The sequence below is a fragment of the Caretta caretta genome, chromosome 6 (assembly GCF_965140235.1).
Source record: "Caretta caretta isolate rCarCar2 chromosome 6, rCarCar1.hap1, whole genome shotgun sequence".
Taxonomy (NCBI): Eukaryota; Metazoa; Chordata; order Testudines; family Cheloniidae; genus Caretta; species Caretta caretta.
In genome coordinates this window covers 67,906,358-67,920,416 of record NC_134211.1, presented here as the reverse complement: position 1 = coordinate 67,920,416, position 14,059 = coordinate 67,906,358, and the positions used below count along the sequence as shown (strand labels likewise).

General features: G+C 39.7%; 1 protein-coding gene across 3 annotated transcripts in view; it reads right to left on the bottom strand.

Annotated features, from left to right (window-relative positions):
• ZNF106 (zinc finger protein 106) overlaps positions 1-14,059 on the bottom strand; it is a 78,815-nt gene that overhangs the window by 40,219 nt on the left and 24,537 nt on the right. For all 3 annotated transcript variants that reach the window (XM_048854921.2, XM_048854922.2, XM_048854923.2), the window contains 6 exons: positions 9,185-11,329; positions 7,568-8,213; positions 5,881-5,950; positions 4,291-4,445; positions 4,124-4,184; positions 3,398-3,766 (listed from right to left, as the gene is read on the bottom strand). In XM_048854921.2, coding sequence (XP_048710878.2) covers positions 3,398-3,766; positions 4,124-4,184; positions 4,291-4,445; positions 5,881-5,950; positions 7,568-8,213; positions 9,185-11,329 — 3,446 coding nt within the window. The remainder of the gene's footprint in view (positions 1-3,397; positions 3,767-4,123; positions 4,185-4,290; positions 4,446-5,880; positions 5,951-7,567; positions 8,214-9,184; positions 11,330-14,059) is intronic.

Sequence of the window (14,059 nt, the reverse complement as noted above, 5' to 3'; positions counted from 1 at the left end):
TGTTGGTAAGCAAAGAGGGGGAGGAAATGAGGAAGGAAAACAACAAGGATAAACTGCTTCAAACTGGGTTTTTGCTAAAGCTAACAAGTTAGCTGAACAGTAGAGAGAACTTTCAAATGCATGGCTCTTTGTCAGACCCTACTTGATCATGCTAGAGCACACCAGGATGAGACACTTTTCCCTAGGTCTGGCCTATTTGTAAGTATACTGATCATACGCTCATGAATACTTGGTTATTGTACTGTGTGTAGTGACTGCTTATTTTTAGACAGTTAAGCATGTTTAGAGCAACTGTATAAAATACCATTTGACCTTTGGATTTAATAAAGGAATTTATGGTTAAATCAGAGTCTGCTGGTCTCCCATATTAATAATGTCAAATACTATTAATTCCAACAATCCCTATTCATGACACATGGGACAGGCTCTCGCCAGAAAGGAGAAGCTAACAGCATTACAAAAATATTTCTCTTTAGAAATCTCTTGGGAAAAAGATAAGTTAAATCTTCTGCAACCTTCCTGAAAAGTTGACAGTTTTCAGTCAGAGACAAGATGGTACACATCTGATTCTCTGGGATGACCCTTTAAATTATTCTACTTTAAATGTGCTCCAATTGGCCACCCCAGGCTTTCTAATTTTATAATTAAGGCTTCCCTTCAGGCAATTGCTGAGAAGAGAGCATAATTATCCAATTAATGAAAAGTTATTTTTCTGAGCAATTTAAGTTATTTTTGACCACTGCTGATATACACATGCATGCTCTTAGATCCACATCTAGGCAGAACAAACAAATATTTAAGCAAGGTTTAAACAGTTGTGACCATATCAAACGAGAACATTGGGGTGGAAGGGATGCACGCAAACTGTTAAATTCACATCCTAGATATAACTGGTAGAAACCAAGGTGCCTACTCCCATTCAACCACCCCAGCGGGGAAAAAGACCTCAACTGGTTTTATCAGTGTTCTGATTCCCAGTGTTTTTTAAACTTCTGTCACTACATATTTAACATAATTGAAAGGCTTTTTAAAATTAATGATTAATTAATTATTATTAAACAAAAGCAGTTTTCTAATTTACACTGTGAACAAAAAACTGTAGCTATTTTAAAATGGGACTTGATGAAATCAAGGTGCTTGCTATCCCTATTAGGAAACTACAGGTGTTACAAAACTTCCTAAATAGGAGGTGAAGGGAGGTTGGAGAGAGGCGCATAGCTGAGTGGAATCAACTCATCTGCATGTTAAAGAGACAAGGATGTAGAGTTGAATTTTGGGGGAATTTGGAATGCTAGATATAAATCTACAGAAAGGGGGCAAGACATCCACTGGTGAATCTCTGTAAAATGGGTTAGCTCATTGTATTTTTTCTAGTGTTGAATTCACAAGGCGGCCATTGCTCATTTTATGTGTGTGAGATATGAAAACTGATCAGTTCTGCAAACAGAAATTAATTTGACTATCAAATACCAACCTACAGTTTAGACTAAACATATCAAAAAAGAAAGTAGTAGGAAGCATACAACTGAATGGACGGAAGTTATGAAAACAATTCTTCTAAAGTTAAATGTAAGCATTGCAGAGAGTTAGGTAGCAAGATTCATGCTCATCTCAAAAAGGTAGAAAAATTAGTTTAATCCAATTCTTTAACTTCAACTGTGCCACTAAACAAGCCATTGAACTCATAATAGAAGCACGGAGTTTGACAATTCTGCAAGAGAGACATCATGACATTGCAGCTACAGCAATCACTTAAGTCTCTGTCCCATACCCTCCAGCAGCTCCTCAACATCAGCTTCATGCAGGAGCAGTCCTCTGTTCATCTTTGATGCCCCGCAAAATGCCAAAATCACAAACTGCTTAAGCCATTAAAAATGGAAAGGCAAATACTTAACTTGATAAGGCAGTTGGCACCCTTGTTTTAGACTGAACACCACCTTCAGTGTAAAACAATGTAAGCAATTTAAACTAACAACTGCAATACTTTGCCTTGGATATATTTTTTCTATACATCTTTAGACGTACAGGTCCTCTACTAAATGCTACAAGTGAAAAAGTAAAGGAAAATATAATGAATTTAAATATATCCAGATTAATGCAACATAGTTGAACATAAATGTAATAGCTACAAGAATCCACACTAGGAAAAAATAATCTGAAACTGCAAAAAAAATTAGACCATGGACTCTTCTGTTTTATATACAAAACTGTAAGCTTTACTTTGGACAATGTATGGTTTATGTTTGAGAAATAAATATGCTTATGAAGTACAACATATAGTATGTTTAATTTAACAAAAAAAACTTGTGGTTTTTTTCTACCTTTCTTTCCCTGAGATTTCCCTAAGTTGGGAGAAGAAAGGTCAAACACTGGTTAGGTGTGTGTTTCACCCCGGTCTAGCCCAGGTAGATACCGAGGGTAAGATTTGCAGAAAAGTGCCTGCATTTCATTGGGGGAAAAATGAGTGGGATTTAGGTTCCTTGGGCTCAAATCCCTTTAAAAGTAAGCTGGAGCTCAGGAACTTGTGTCGCTCTTCTGTTTTAAAAATGTTTTAAAAATGATAAAACAATTTATCACAGTAATTCTAGATACAACTCAAGATCTCAATTTTACAAACATGACCTTTATCCTGCTAGCACTTAAACACATGCTTAACTTTACTCATGTTAGCAGTCCCGTTCATTTCAATAAGACCACTCATGCAAGTAAAATTAAGCATATATGTTGGCAGGATCAAGGCCATACAGAGAATAATGAAAAGAATTTAATACCACTCACAGTAATTCAGATTTCAAGCAATGAAAAGAGAGTAATATCAACTATGCAACCTCTGAATCTAGTTATTAAATCCCACTTACAACTCAAGAGTAATGGAGGAATTTTTTTTTTTAACCCCCTGTTAAGAAGATCCTTAATTTAGTTTGGCCAAAAGTGTGTTTAGATCTCTTGCTTAAGCAGTTTTTGCACTGTGTAGGTGGCTGCCAGTGCTGTATTGCTTCCAGTTACAATATGGACTAGAAGCAAATACAATCTCACTAGCCACCATAATACTATATTATATATACACACACCATTTTAAAGAGATGATTGCATGCAAGTTCTGGCCTTTTATTTTTTTTTGTTTTGAAGCAGAAGTATAAGCCTTTAGTTTTAAAGCTGTAATATACATTTAAACCAAATCAATAAAACAAATTAAAAAAACAACAACGTAACTTAAGTCTGTTACAAATAAAGGCCCCAATTCTGCAAGACAATTACCATGGCTGAAGTCAGTGGGGGTTCACCCATGCAGAGTAGCTTACAGGTTTGAAGCCTAAATAACTTTTACTCTTTCAACTAAGTGGTTTTCCTCATTCTCATAAAACTAGTCTTTTAAAAAGAAGATAAACAAACATACCATCCTTCTGCTGCAGTTCTGCTTGTGGAGCGCACACAGAGCCATGGAGCACAGTATTCACACTTTCTCCTCCATGCTCTGGAGACATAGGTTCTTGTTTAATTTGCATGGATGAATCAGGAACAGTGCTGGCTGTGATAGTACCAGGGGTCTGGAACACAGGTGGGGAGCTCACTCGGAGAGAGGCTCCCAAGGGAGTACCAGAAGGGGATGTATGGGAAGAGAGACATGAGGAAGTCTCCAGAAGGGGGAAGAATTGACCTGAAGGAGGAAGAGCTAGATCAGCGGTTAACATGGATCTGCTAATTCTTCTTTCATCTGAGATGCTGCAGGTGAGCTGTTCTGACCTCTCAGGAGGTTCATAGGTTTCTAGAGAAAGAAGGAGCAAATGCCCATATGTTAAAACCAAACTTCCCCAAACAGTTAACAGTTCAAGAGGAAATAAATGGAGACAAGAAGGAAAAGCTTGCAATTAAGAGTTTGCTGGGCCTACTACATGACACTCTTGAAATGCCTGGATCAGTCTGAATAGTAGAAAGCTTTACTGTGCAACACAGGAATGGCTTAACAGAACTGGATATGGGCAACTTACTAAGTTGTACCAACCTATCCTGAACTTTCATGAGCAAATTCGAAGTTAAACTGAATACAAGATCAGCACAGAAGCTTAAGCTTAAAGAATAGAGGTCAGAATGCCAGTGCTGCAATTTCGTTACATCTCAGTACCTTGTAGCCCCTGCAGGATCTGAATTCTCTGACTCCTCAATGTGCTCATCTCCATTGTTATCTGGGGGGGGGGAGGGAAAAGGGAGGAGAAAAAGTGATTTAACCAGCCCTATCAAGCACAACTGAAAGCTGTTCTAGTTCAGCCAGCTCAAAAAGCCTGCAGTTACCTGCTGTTTCAATACAAGGAATCGTTGAACTTCAACATAGGCTGCCTGCAGAGCAGCCCGAGCCTGCAAGAGGCGGTCATCCACACAGTGCAGTGACTTGTTCAACTCTTCTTCTCTCAGGGAAATAGACAACAACTGGTCTACCTGAGAGCGCTCTGTAAGAGAAATAAGCACAACTTAGAGTGCAGCTCATGTTTTACAATTCATTTTAACAGGTCACTTTTGTGGAGACATCTTAGTAGACTTTTGTATCACAGCACCAAGCAATGAACTCATTAAATCTCATATGATGAGTTGGAAGTGTCAGTCAGTACTCCAACAGGAGGGGAAGCAGGATTGGAAGAACAGAAAGACTGTCAAAAGGCTAAAGGAGAATGCCACAGGCGAGGTATTTTTGGCCCTACTTCCCTGGAGCTTTTCTGAGAGGAAGTCTTATTTGTCCTCTAAAGGCCTCTGCAACAGGGAACAAAGCAGATGCTTCACTAGACAGGCATCAGCTGCATCTGCTTCTTAGCAAGACAGACAAAGTGGGGGAAGTCTGACTATATATCAGGATGGGGATGATGATGATGATCTGAATCCCAAAATCCTGTAAGCAGAATTGGCTACCATCTCCCTGACATAACAAAAAAAAAAAAAAGAAAAAAAAAGCGCACCCATTTAGCCATCTCAGCTGCAGCCATATCTTGCATCTCATGGAAACTGACTATCTTTTGAGGAATGCGGTCGGTGAGAAGAACAAAATTTCTTGTTGGTAGGCTGTGATCATCATCATCCATTTGATGAAATCAATATTCTTTACAATCGATTTGGTCTCAACATTCATGCGTGGAAAGTCTCATCTGCTTCTTACAGTTGAGAAAATTGTGGCAAAGAAAAATTAAGTGATATGCCCCAAAAATCACACAGGACCAGGAATAGAACTCTTATATCTTGACTCCATGATAAGTCATATGCCCTAACAAAGCCATCCTTCCTCTCTGTGAGATGGAAAAAGTCATTCAGGTGTTGGAACAAGATTCCAAAGGAACAGCAAAATGTTTTACAAAATATTTCTTAATTTATCTTTTCCTAGCACTCAGCCCAGTAACACTTTTACTTCATTACACATTATATACAAAAGAAATACTAGAAAAGCTTCAAAAGTAGATCATAGGTCACACTTAAGAATGTGTGAGAGCAAGAAGAGACTAAGGAAGCCATCTTACACAATGAGGTGGAGTAGAACAAGAATACTCTCACTTTCTTGCTCTGCTCCCGACATTGCCTACCTGTCAATATCCAGTTACAGCTTGGCTGACCTCTTCACAGGCACTCTTTTGTATGCCTTTAGTGAGCACAATGTCCCAAGTCAGCCACAGGCACAGAACTGCAGTGTTCAGGATAAGTAGAGTGTCACAGGCTTTTCAGTGTTCAGCCATGGAACTGGGGGAGGTGGAGGAGGGGGAAGCGCAAACCAAAAATCACCGTGAAGAGGAGAGAAGCCTCAAACCAACTTTTGTTAACAACCAAATGTTATCAAGGCAGCTTTGGCATATACTCATAACCTCTTCATGCTGTGTCCTCCCACACACACCTGGTATCACTCACCTTTTTTGCCTTTAATTTTCCTTCTTTTATTCTTTGTTTCTAGACTTGGGATTTCAGGAGACGATCCCTCCTAAAAGTTATAAATAGAAAAGTTCATTCATTAAAGTTAGAATATAATTAAAACTTAAGTCTACATTCTACAAAAGTCTAGGGCTACAATAAGAATTTAAATATCTACTGTGTCTTTCCCAGGCAAGTCTAGATTATAGCCAGAGGAGAGAACATATGCAGATGAATTTTGTTATAAGACCATTCACTCATACTTTGTTGCCTCTTCTCTCAAGAATAAAAATAAGTTTCCTGCTTCCCCCGGAGACAATGAAATACTACAGCAGACAGCGCTCTAGGTACTCAGTTGCCAAGTCGAACAAGTAGACTTGGCCAAGATGTGCTCCTTCATGTCTGTCTAATGTCGTTTGCTGTGATAAGATCATGAATGAGGAAATAAGACTAGTTATAATCTAGAAAGGGATAAATACCATGCTAAATAAAGTTTCAAAATGAAAGAGGGACATACACAGAAAGAGAGTCATTAGGTCCAAGACAGACAAGATTACTGAAGCACATGGTGTTAAAAAAAAAAAAAAAGTTTTTCAGCTATTTTTTTTTCCTCCGTGGTATAATTTTAAAGATAACCCTTACTACAAAAAGTGCATTTCTCTTTTTAAATGTTCAACCATAAAACCAGGCATTACCAGAAAACCGATTGTTCCATGGTTGCTTAACATTCCTAGTAGGTCCTGAAACATGATAAGCATTCTATTGAAGACACTCATTTCCAGAGGCAGGAGGCCAAGTCTAGACATTCTGGGCAGTGGCAGTTTTCTGGGCAGTGGCAGTTTTCTAGTCTTTAAACCACAGGAAATCTTAAAAAGAGCTAGAAGTATCATGAAGGCATCTTCCATTCCACCTTGTCTAATTTATTTATTTTTTTTAAGTCAGTTAAAACACACTCTGAATCTAAGACAACAAAAAATATTTGCAATTATGTAGTACTGGATATCTATCCTGGGTCAAACCACCACAAAGGTCCTGTGAACACAATCCTTTCAGTACAGATACTGTACAGAGGGAAACAAGATATGCCAAGAATCAGTGTGTTTGTCCTGGCCAATATTAGAGTTTGCCTATAAATATACAGTAACTCCTCACCTAACATAGTTATGTTCCTGAAAAATGCTACTTTAACTGAAATGATGTTAAGCAAATCCAATTTCCCCATAAGAATTAATGTAAATCGGGGGGGGGGGGGGGGTTGCCCTGCTCCGCCCAGTGCTCCTGTCGGAGAGCGGGGTCGGGGCATGGGGGCTTACCCCATTCTGCCCTGCTGGTGCTCCTGCTGGGTAGTGGGCTTGCCTGCTCCCCAGCTGGAATGCCAGGCAGGTGGAGTGGGGTAAGCCCACACGCCCTGACCCCAATCTTGGCAGCGGTCCCAGGGTGGCCAGAGGAACCGCGGGCCCCCGGTGCTCCCTCCCACCCCGGCAGCAGCACCTGCTCTTAAGATTCAATCAGGGGTAGTTATGGTATAAGTCATTGACAGATCATGAGCCATAATTTTTTGTTTCTTGCCTGTGACCTGACCATGGCTTATTAAAAATACCAATGATTAAATCCCAAACTTAATGACAACCAACAAGAGAAACTTTTCTATTGCTAATATCCTGAAGATATGCAGAACTACACTTACTCCAGTTGCTCTTCTTTTCTTTCCAATTCCCTGGTTGTCATTCTGCTCAGTACCAGATGTACAGCTGCTGTCTGTAGCAGCATCTACAGAGTTTGATCCTGCAAGCACTGAAGCTCCATTTGAAGCCAAAATGTTTCCTTCCCCTATGAGCTCTAATGCATTTTTGTTTTCAAGAAGGGATATTCTACATTCTGGGCTCTCCTGATCTTGTTTTGTGGTAAATACTGTGAAGCTTGTAACATCAGAGGGAGTATGTAGGCTGTGTCTCCTTCCATTGATGGTAGTTTCAGTTCTTTCAGACATGAATGGTGATGAGGGGAGAGAGGATGTCTCTTGTTTGAAGTCAGCCACATTATTAGCATTTGTTTTATATACAGGTGCTATAAAATGTGAATGGCAGACTGGAATGATTTGCTTTTGCTCACTTTCCTTTGTTATGGCTTGGTCACTGAAGAAGCCATAAACAGAAGCAGTCCTGTCCACAACAACACTGCTTTCAGAGAGGCTGCGTTTCCTAGCTGATCCAGACGCTGCCATGGAAATCCCTTCCCACTGGAACCCTTCTAGGCCAGACAGCTCAGGTTCTTCACCCAAATCAAGACCTTCCTGTTCGTTCTGAACAAGGGGTACCATCTCTATGCCAAACCTAAAAACAAACAAAAAACACTGTAAATGTATAACAGCAGAAGACAGGCACGGGGGGGCGGGGGGGGATCTGTCTTAAATATATAGCTAGGTATACACGAATGGACTAAAAGATAACACTAGTGTTGTGCTGCCTTTTGTGTAACCTAAAAAGGAAGGACCCTCAGCTGCATAACTTCACTATTGAGATAGTGCTTAGCCATGCTATTATTTTTAAACACAAATGCAGGATTTTCATCAGCTCTAGGGTAAAGTGAAGGTCAATTTGGCCCTCTTAGCTTGAAGTCAGAGAACTGTACAGAAGTTCTTGTCAGAGTTGTAATGAAGCACACTACCCTCTTACACAGGGTAGATCTGAAACAGAATTTTAAAACACAGAAGTAAACCTACTATAGTTTTCAGACAGTCATTACAGAATTACCTGCTTCTACGACTGATGAGACAATAAGATGTTGTGTTTACAAGACAGACTGAAAATACTTGTCTCCACATTAAGCTTAAAGACAGTTTCAATGTATAAGATACTGAGAATAACTATCTGGATATTTTTTTAAAATGTACAAATTGCTAATAATTAAAAAAAATTAAATTACTACAGCAAGGGATGCATTCAACTTGCCTGTGACAATTTAAGTACTTCTCAGTATTTGATCTCATGCAAAAAAATCAAGTAATGGTCTTGCAATATATTTAAAGTATTGTTCATATTATACCTATACATTTTTGTAGTTAACAGAACTTTAAAATAAAACCTAATGCTCCCAGTGTCATATGCATTGAATTGTTAGTCACAAACTATGATCAGAATCAACTTCGTGTGTGTGTGTGTGTGTGTGTATGTATGTGTGTCTTTATAGACAGACAAATATGGTATGGTAGAATTCATCTCTGCAGTTCTTCAGAAGTCAGTCTTTAGAGTCTTGTGACTCAAATATACTAAGATCCAGGTTTGAAAGTTAAAAGGTTACAAACCTTGGTAAACCCTTGCCAAGTTCCTGTTTCTTCTTTGTTACTTGCTGGATAACTTGTTCCCAGTTTATGTTTCTTCGGGATGCACTAAGAATCTGCCTCAGGGTTGGTTTAAGTCCAGACTCCTTCTCGGTCTCATTCTTTCGATGACCACTAACATTTCGAATACGCCGTGCATTGTTGAGGTTGGGCTCAGGAAGATGTGCCCCAACTTTACTCTTCAAACTGATATGTCGTGTCAGATCTCTTTGAAGGGAAGCAGGGAGGCCAAGTTTACTTAATTCAGGAAGAAGAGGGCCTGAAGGTTGGCCACCACCTCCTTTTTGCAGCTCATGATCTAAACTGTTTTCAAAGCCTTCCATATCAAAATGATGATTTGATTTGATTGGATCTTCACCTTTCCCTTCTTGAGAGGTTTTCAGCTCATCACTTAAACTGTGTTGAAGGCCTGATGGGCTCACTGACTCCATTTGAGATTCAGAATCTTTTTGCTCATCAGTTATAATACTTGAATTGGGAGGTTTGCCTGATGCTTCTGTGTCACCTTCCTTTCTGGTGCTAGCATGTTCACACTCCTGAGGGTCACATGGTGAACAAGTATTGATGAAAGGACTTAGCTTTTCAACCCTTGCTTCAGCCTTTTCACACTCTTCACTTACATCCTCCAATGTATCAACTCTAGGCTCATTAGTCTTTGAAGAACCTTTCCTGTGTTCCTCTATATTCCGACCACCACTTAGATTACTCTCTGCATCTCTGTATGAACTTAAGTAAGGATTTTGCAGAGAAAGATTGGATTGTAACTCTTCTTTGGCTTTTCTCAGTTCTTCACTTAGGCTATCAATAGGCTGTCTCTGATTTCTGTCAAGCACATCTCTGCTGTCTCTTAAGCTACAAGCACTGCGCAACCTGGATACATAAGAAGAGGAACGATTAGTTTCGAAGTTTAGTGCATTCGAATGGTTCTGGAGTTCTCCAGGGCAGGAAGATAATAGAAGCTTGACATTTTTAAAGAGATTCTTTGGGTCTTGCTTTTGGGAAGATAACTTCATGTCTGGAATAACCAGGAGTGGGGATTTCAGTGATGGCATCCTGTTACTTCTGCCCTCCTCTTGGTCAGGTCTTCCTCCACTGGGGCAGTCTGCATTCACCTTGCAAAATTCAAGGTGGTCAGCAGTGGCCTTGTTACAGGGGTGGTTTAAAAGGGTCTCTTCCCACGTTATGAGTTTTGGGAGGCTTGTAGTATCTATTTCAAAATCCATTCCTTTCATGGATGTCTCGAGAAAAGGTAGAGATACAGAATTTTTTCTCTCTGAAGTTTTAGGAACATTCTCTTCAGACCATGCATGCTGGTCTGTGGCTTTCTGAGACGGATAAGGAGTCCATCGATGAATTTTATCTTTGGAAGTGCTGCCACTCTTTCCATTCATCTTGGACATTTTACTCTCTGGTTGTTCAGAAATACCGAAATCCAGTGCCCCCACTGAAGGGAGTTTATCACTAGTAAAATCCAATTGGTCATTCGCCTGCCACTGCCGTGTATACCTTTCCTGGTTATATTTAATGGGTTTTTTTTTCCATGCAACACTCCCATCTTCTGTGTGGGAACTAGGATTTGCAGTCCTATTTTTTCCCAGTGGATATGTGTCCCCTGTGCCACCAAAATTCCAGCCATTTGCACCCTGAGGATTGGATTTCCAGTTTCTTACAGAGTTTTTAGAATGCCAAATAGAAAAGTCACCTGTTCCTTCAGAACGCCAGTTGGAATTTCTTCCTTTGACATCTTGATACCACTTTGACACTTCTCCTCCTCCTTTCGGATGCCAAACACCTCCAGAATTCCCCTGGTTATCATGTTGACCTGAAAGGCCTGCAGAACCATTCTGATGCCATCCCGAGCATCCCCTGGGACCACTGAGGTGCCTGTCTGCATTAGGGTTCTTTACAGAATGTGCGAATTTGCCTTGCCTAGGATTCATAAAGCCATTGTTTTCCCATTTCCAGTCCTTCTGAGATGGGCCTTGATGGTGCCACAAGGATGAATCATAAGTTTCTCTGTCTTTATAAGCAGCTCTTTCTTCTCGCCTTCTCTGTGGTCTCCTATTATTGGGTTCTTTTTCTTGGTTTCGACAGCAAGCTTCAACTTGCCTAGAAGACATAAGGAAATATGTCTGTTCAGTGACTGAAGAGTATATCCCAAACTATCCCAGCTTTGTAAAAGAGGTAACAAGCCTCAAACTATTCAAAATGATCTAAAAATCTGCCAGAATAAATCTACACACATTAAGCCTTAGATGTAAAGCAGGCTGGTAGGTAACAATACCGCCACATAGACTAGCAACTTCAGGTCGTTTGGCAGGACACTGGTTTCCCAAACTACTAATATCTGGAAGTGGCTATGCACTTTGCCTCTGGGGCACAAAATATATAATTCTTACTGCTTGTCTAATCCATTCTAGCAATGATGTCTGCTTAAGACAGCCAACTTCTTTTGTTTTTTCCCACAAAGCCTGCATAGAGTGAAAACACTGACAATACTTCTCCAAAAAGCCCTTGCACATCTACTAGGTACAGTTAAAAAACAAAACAAACAAGCCAAAAAAAAAATCTTTACACAAACAATTTTACATTAAGACCACATGTGAAAAATGGCAAAATAAATCAGTATTGTAAGTGTCATCAAGTTATAAAAAAAAAAGTTTCATTCACATAAGGCCCCTCCAAACAGTCAGTTATCATGCTGTCATTTGGATCATTTACTTATTTGTATTACATCATCACCTACATGCTTCAACCAAGATTGAGGTCACATTGTGCTAAGCACAGTATAAACAAGTAAGATTTTAAGCACTTCAGGGAAGGGACAGAGGAAGAAGGGAAAAAAAAGATGCAGCATGGCCTCTGATTTTGGTTTGGGCCTCCAGGAGCTACTGTAATACAAATACAAGGCATGCAATGGTTAGCAAGTTTCAGGTTAGTTTCATTTGGGGGGGGGGGGGGGGGAGACGGGACTGCGGGGGTGTATTTTTCCCATTTGTAAATGCACACAAATTTGATGTATTGTGGTGTAAATATGGGTTCAGGAGGAAATGCAGGAAGTGATGAGTCAACAGGAAGAAAGAAAGGTGCAAAGGCATTGATGGGAGGTCAAATGGGACACTTTCCCTGGCATTTCAAGAGTCATAATTTATTAATAGGCAGAAAAAGCTGTAAGACTACTTTGGTAGGTTACAAAAATAGCTACCAATACTTAACCAAATTGCTTGCAGAAAAGATGACGTAAGATAGAAAACTTCTTCCTTTCAAGTCCCATCACATGGCATTCTCAACCTATACCGTGCTATTTAATCTGTAATTAATTGGATTTATCATCTTTTGGGATCGGATTGGGGAAAAAGGAGGTGGCCCTCTCCAAACCTTCACCCTTCGGTGGTACCAAAAACAAGACAGCACTCAGATTGCCCAGATCATAAACACGATTATACCTCTCTCTTATGTACTCTGATCAGCAGTGACCTATTTTATAAGGTGGAGATTTAAATCATCATCATCATCAGACTTCGTGGTCCAAACACCTCTGAAATAAATGGGACCAACTGACGTGTGTCAGTATTATTGTTTCATGATGTTTTTATCACTTAGCTTTCAAAACACGAGCAGTGTTTCTTTGTAACCTTAAGAGCTACAGACTTAATTTTCTAGTTAAAGCTTAAAGTACTAGCTTATTTAACATCCATGAGCTGCACCAATCTGATTCCTAATTCTCTTAAACTGGCATCAAATAGCACCCTAGCATATTATTTTACTTGCAATGAAAAAGCTACTCTAAATACATCAAATGGAAATGATTAATTTAGTTGCTAGGTTCCATTTCTCTCCCTACTGGCTCTCTCCAAGCTTGTAGAACAAATATGCTGTGGAAGGCTGCATAATCTTCTCTTATTCAAAACTCAGCTTCCAGGTTGGTAAAATACATATTTGCTTTTCCACTCCCATGAAAGGAAAGCTGATATTTTTAAATTTATCTTTGTAAAACTGTCATGAACATTTGTCAGGTTAAGTGCAAGATTCTCTCCGCACACTTAACATTACATCCCAAAATTGCTTCAAATTGCTTGGGGGAGGGGGAGAGGAGGAGGAGGAGAAGAAGAAGAGGAGTTACTTGTTCCTGGCAAGCGGGATGTTTTTACTCCATTCCAGAAGAGACATCTAAGCAACGACTTTCACTTTAATTAAGGGAAGACTGAAGTGAGAATGAGACAATACTTCTTTCAATTTGCCAGTGATTGGACTATAATAAAAAGTTAAGAGCAGAAGGCAAGATATTCCCTATTGTACAAGCTCTTTCCCCAACCCATGTCTCTCAAAGTGTGACTAAGCAACTGATTTGAGCAAAATATTGGTAAATTCATTCATTCATTGGTAAATTCTCCCTACCTGGCAATCATTAAAAAGATCTTGAAGATTATATATCCTGTAAGTGCAAGGTATTACTGTTAGGATGAACTGGTAAAGATTAGAAGGAAAGTTGGGCTGAGGAAAACAGTTATTCGAATTGCTGGAGAAAACAGCAATGAGACTCTTGATTTCTAGAGTTCCTGTACGACAGCTAGGTATTAAAGACCTAAGCAAGCTTGGTTTCAGACATGAGAAAAACATTTTGTCTAGTTTTGAAACGAGGCCTCAGCCCGTCCTTGAAATGTGCAATAAGACGCCTAGAAAGATCTTCCCTTGAGCACACAGCTATTGCCCTTTGGTAGTCTGCTAGCAGGCAGATATAAACAAAGATTATATTTGTTCTTGATATCCTGCCAAACCCAAAGTGGATCTATAACACATGCATTCAAAGATAAATGCTGCCTTAATGCTGGTGGTGCA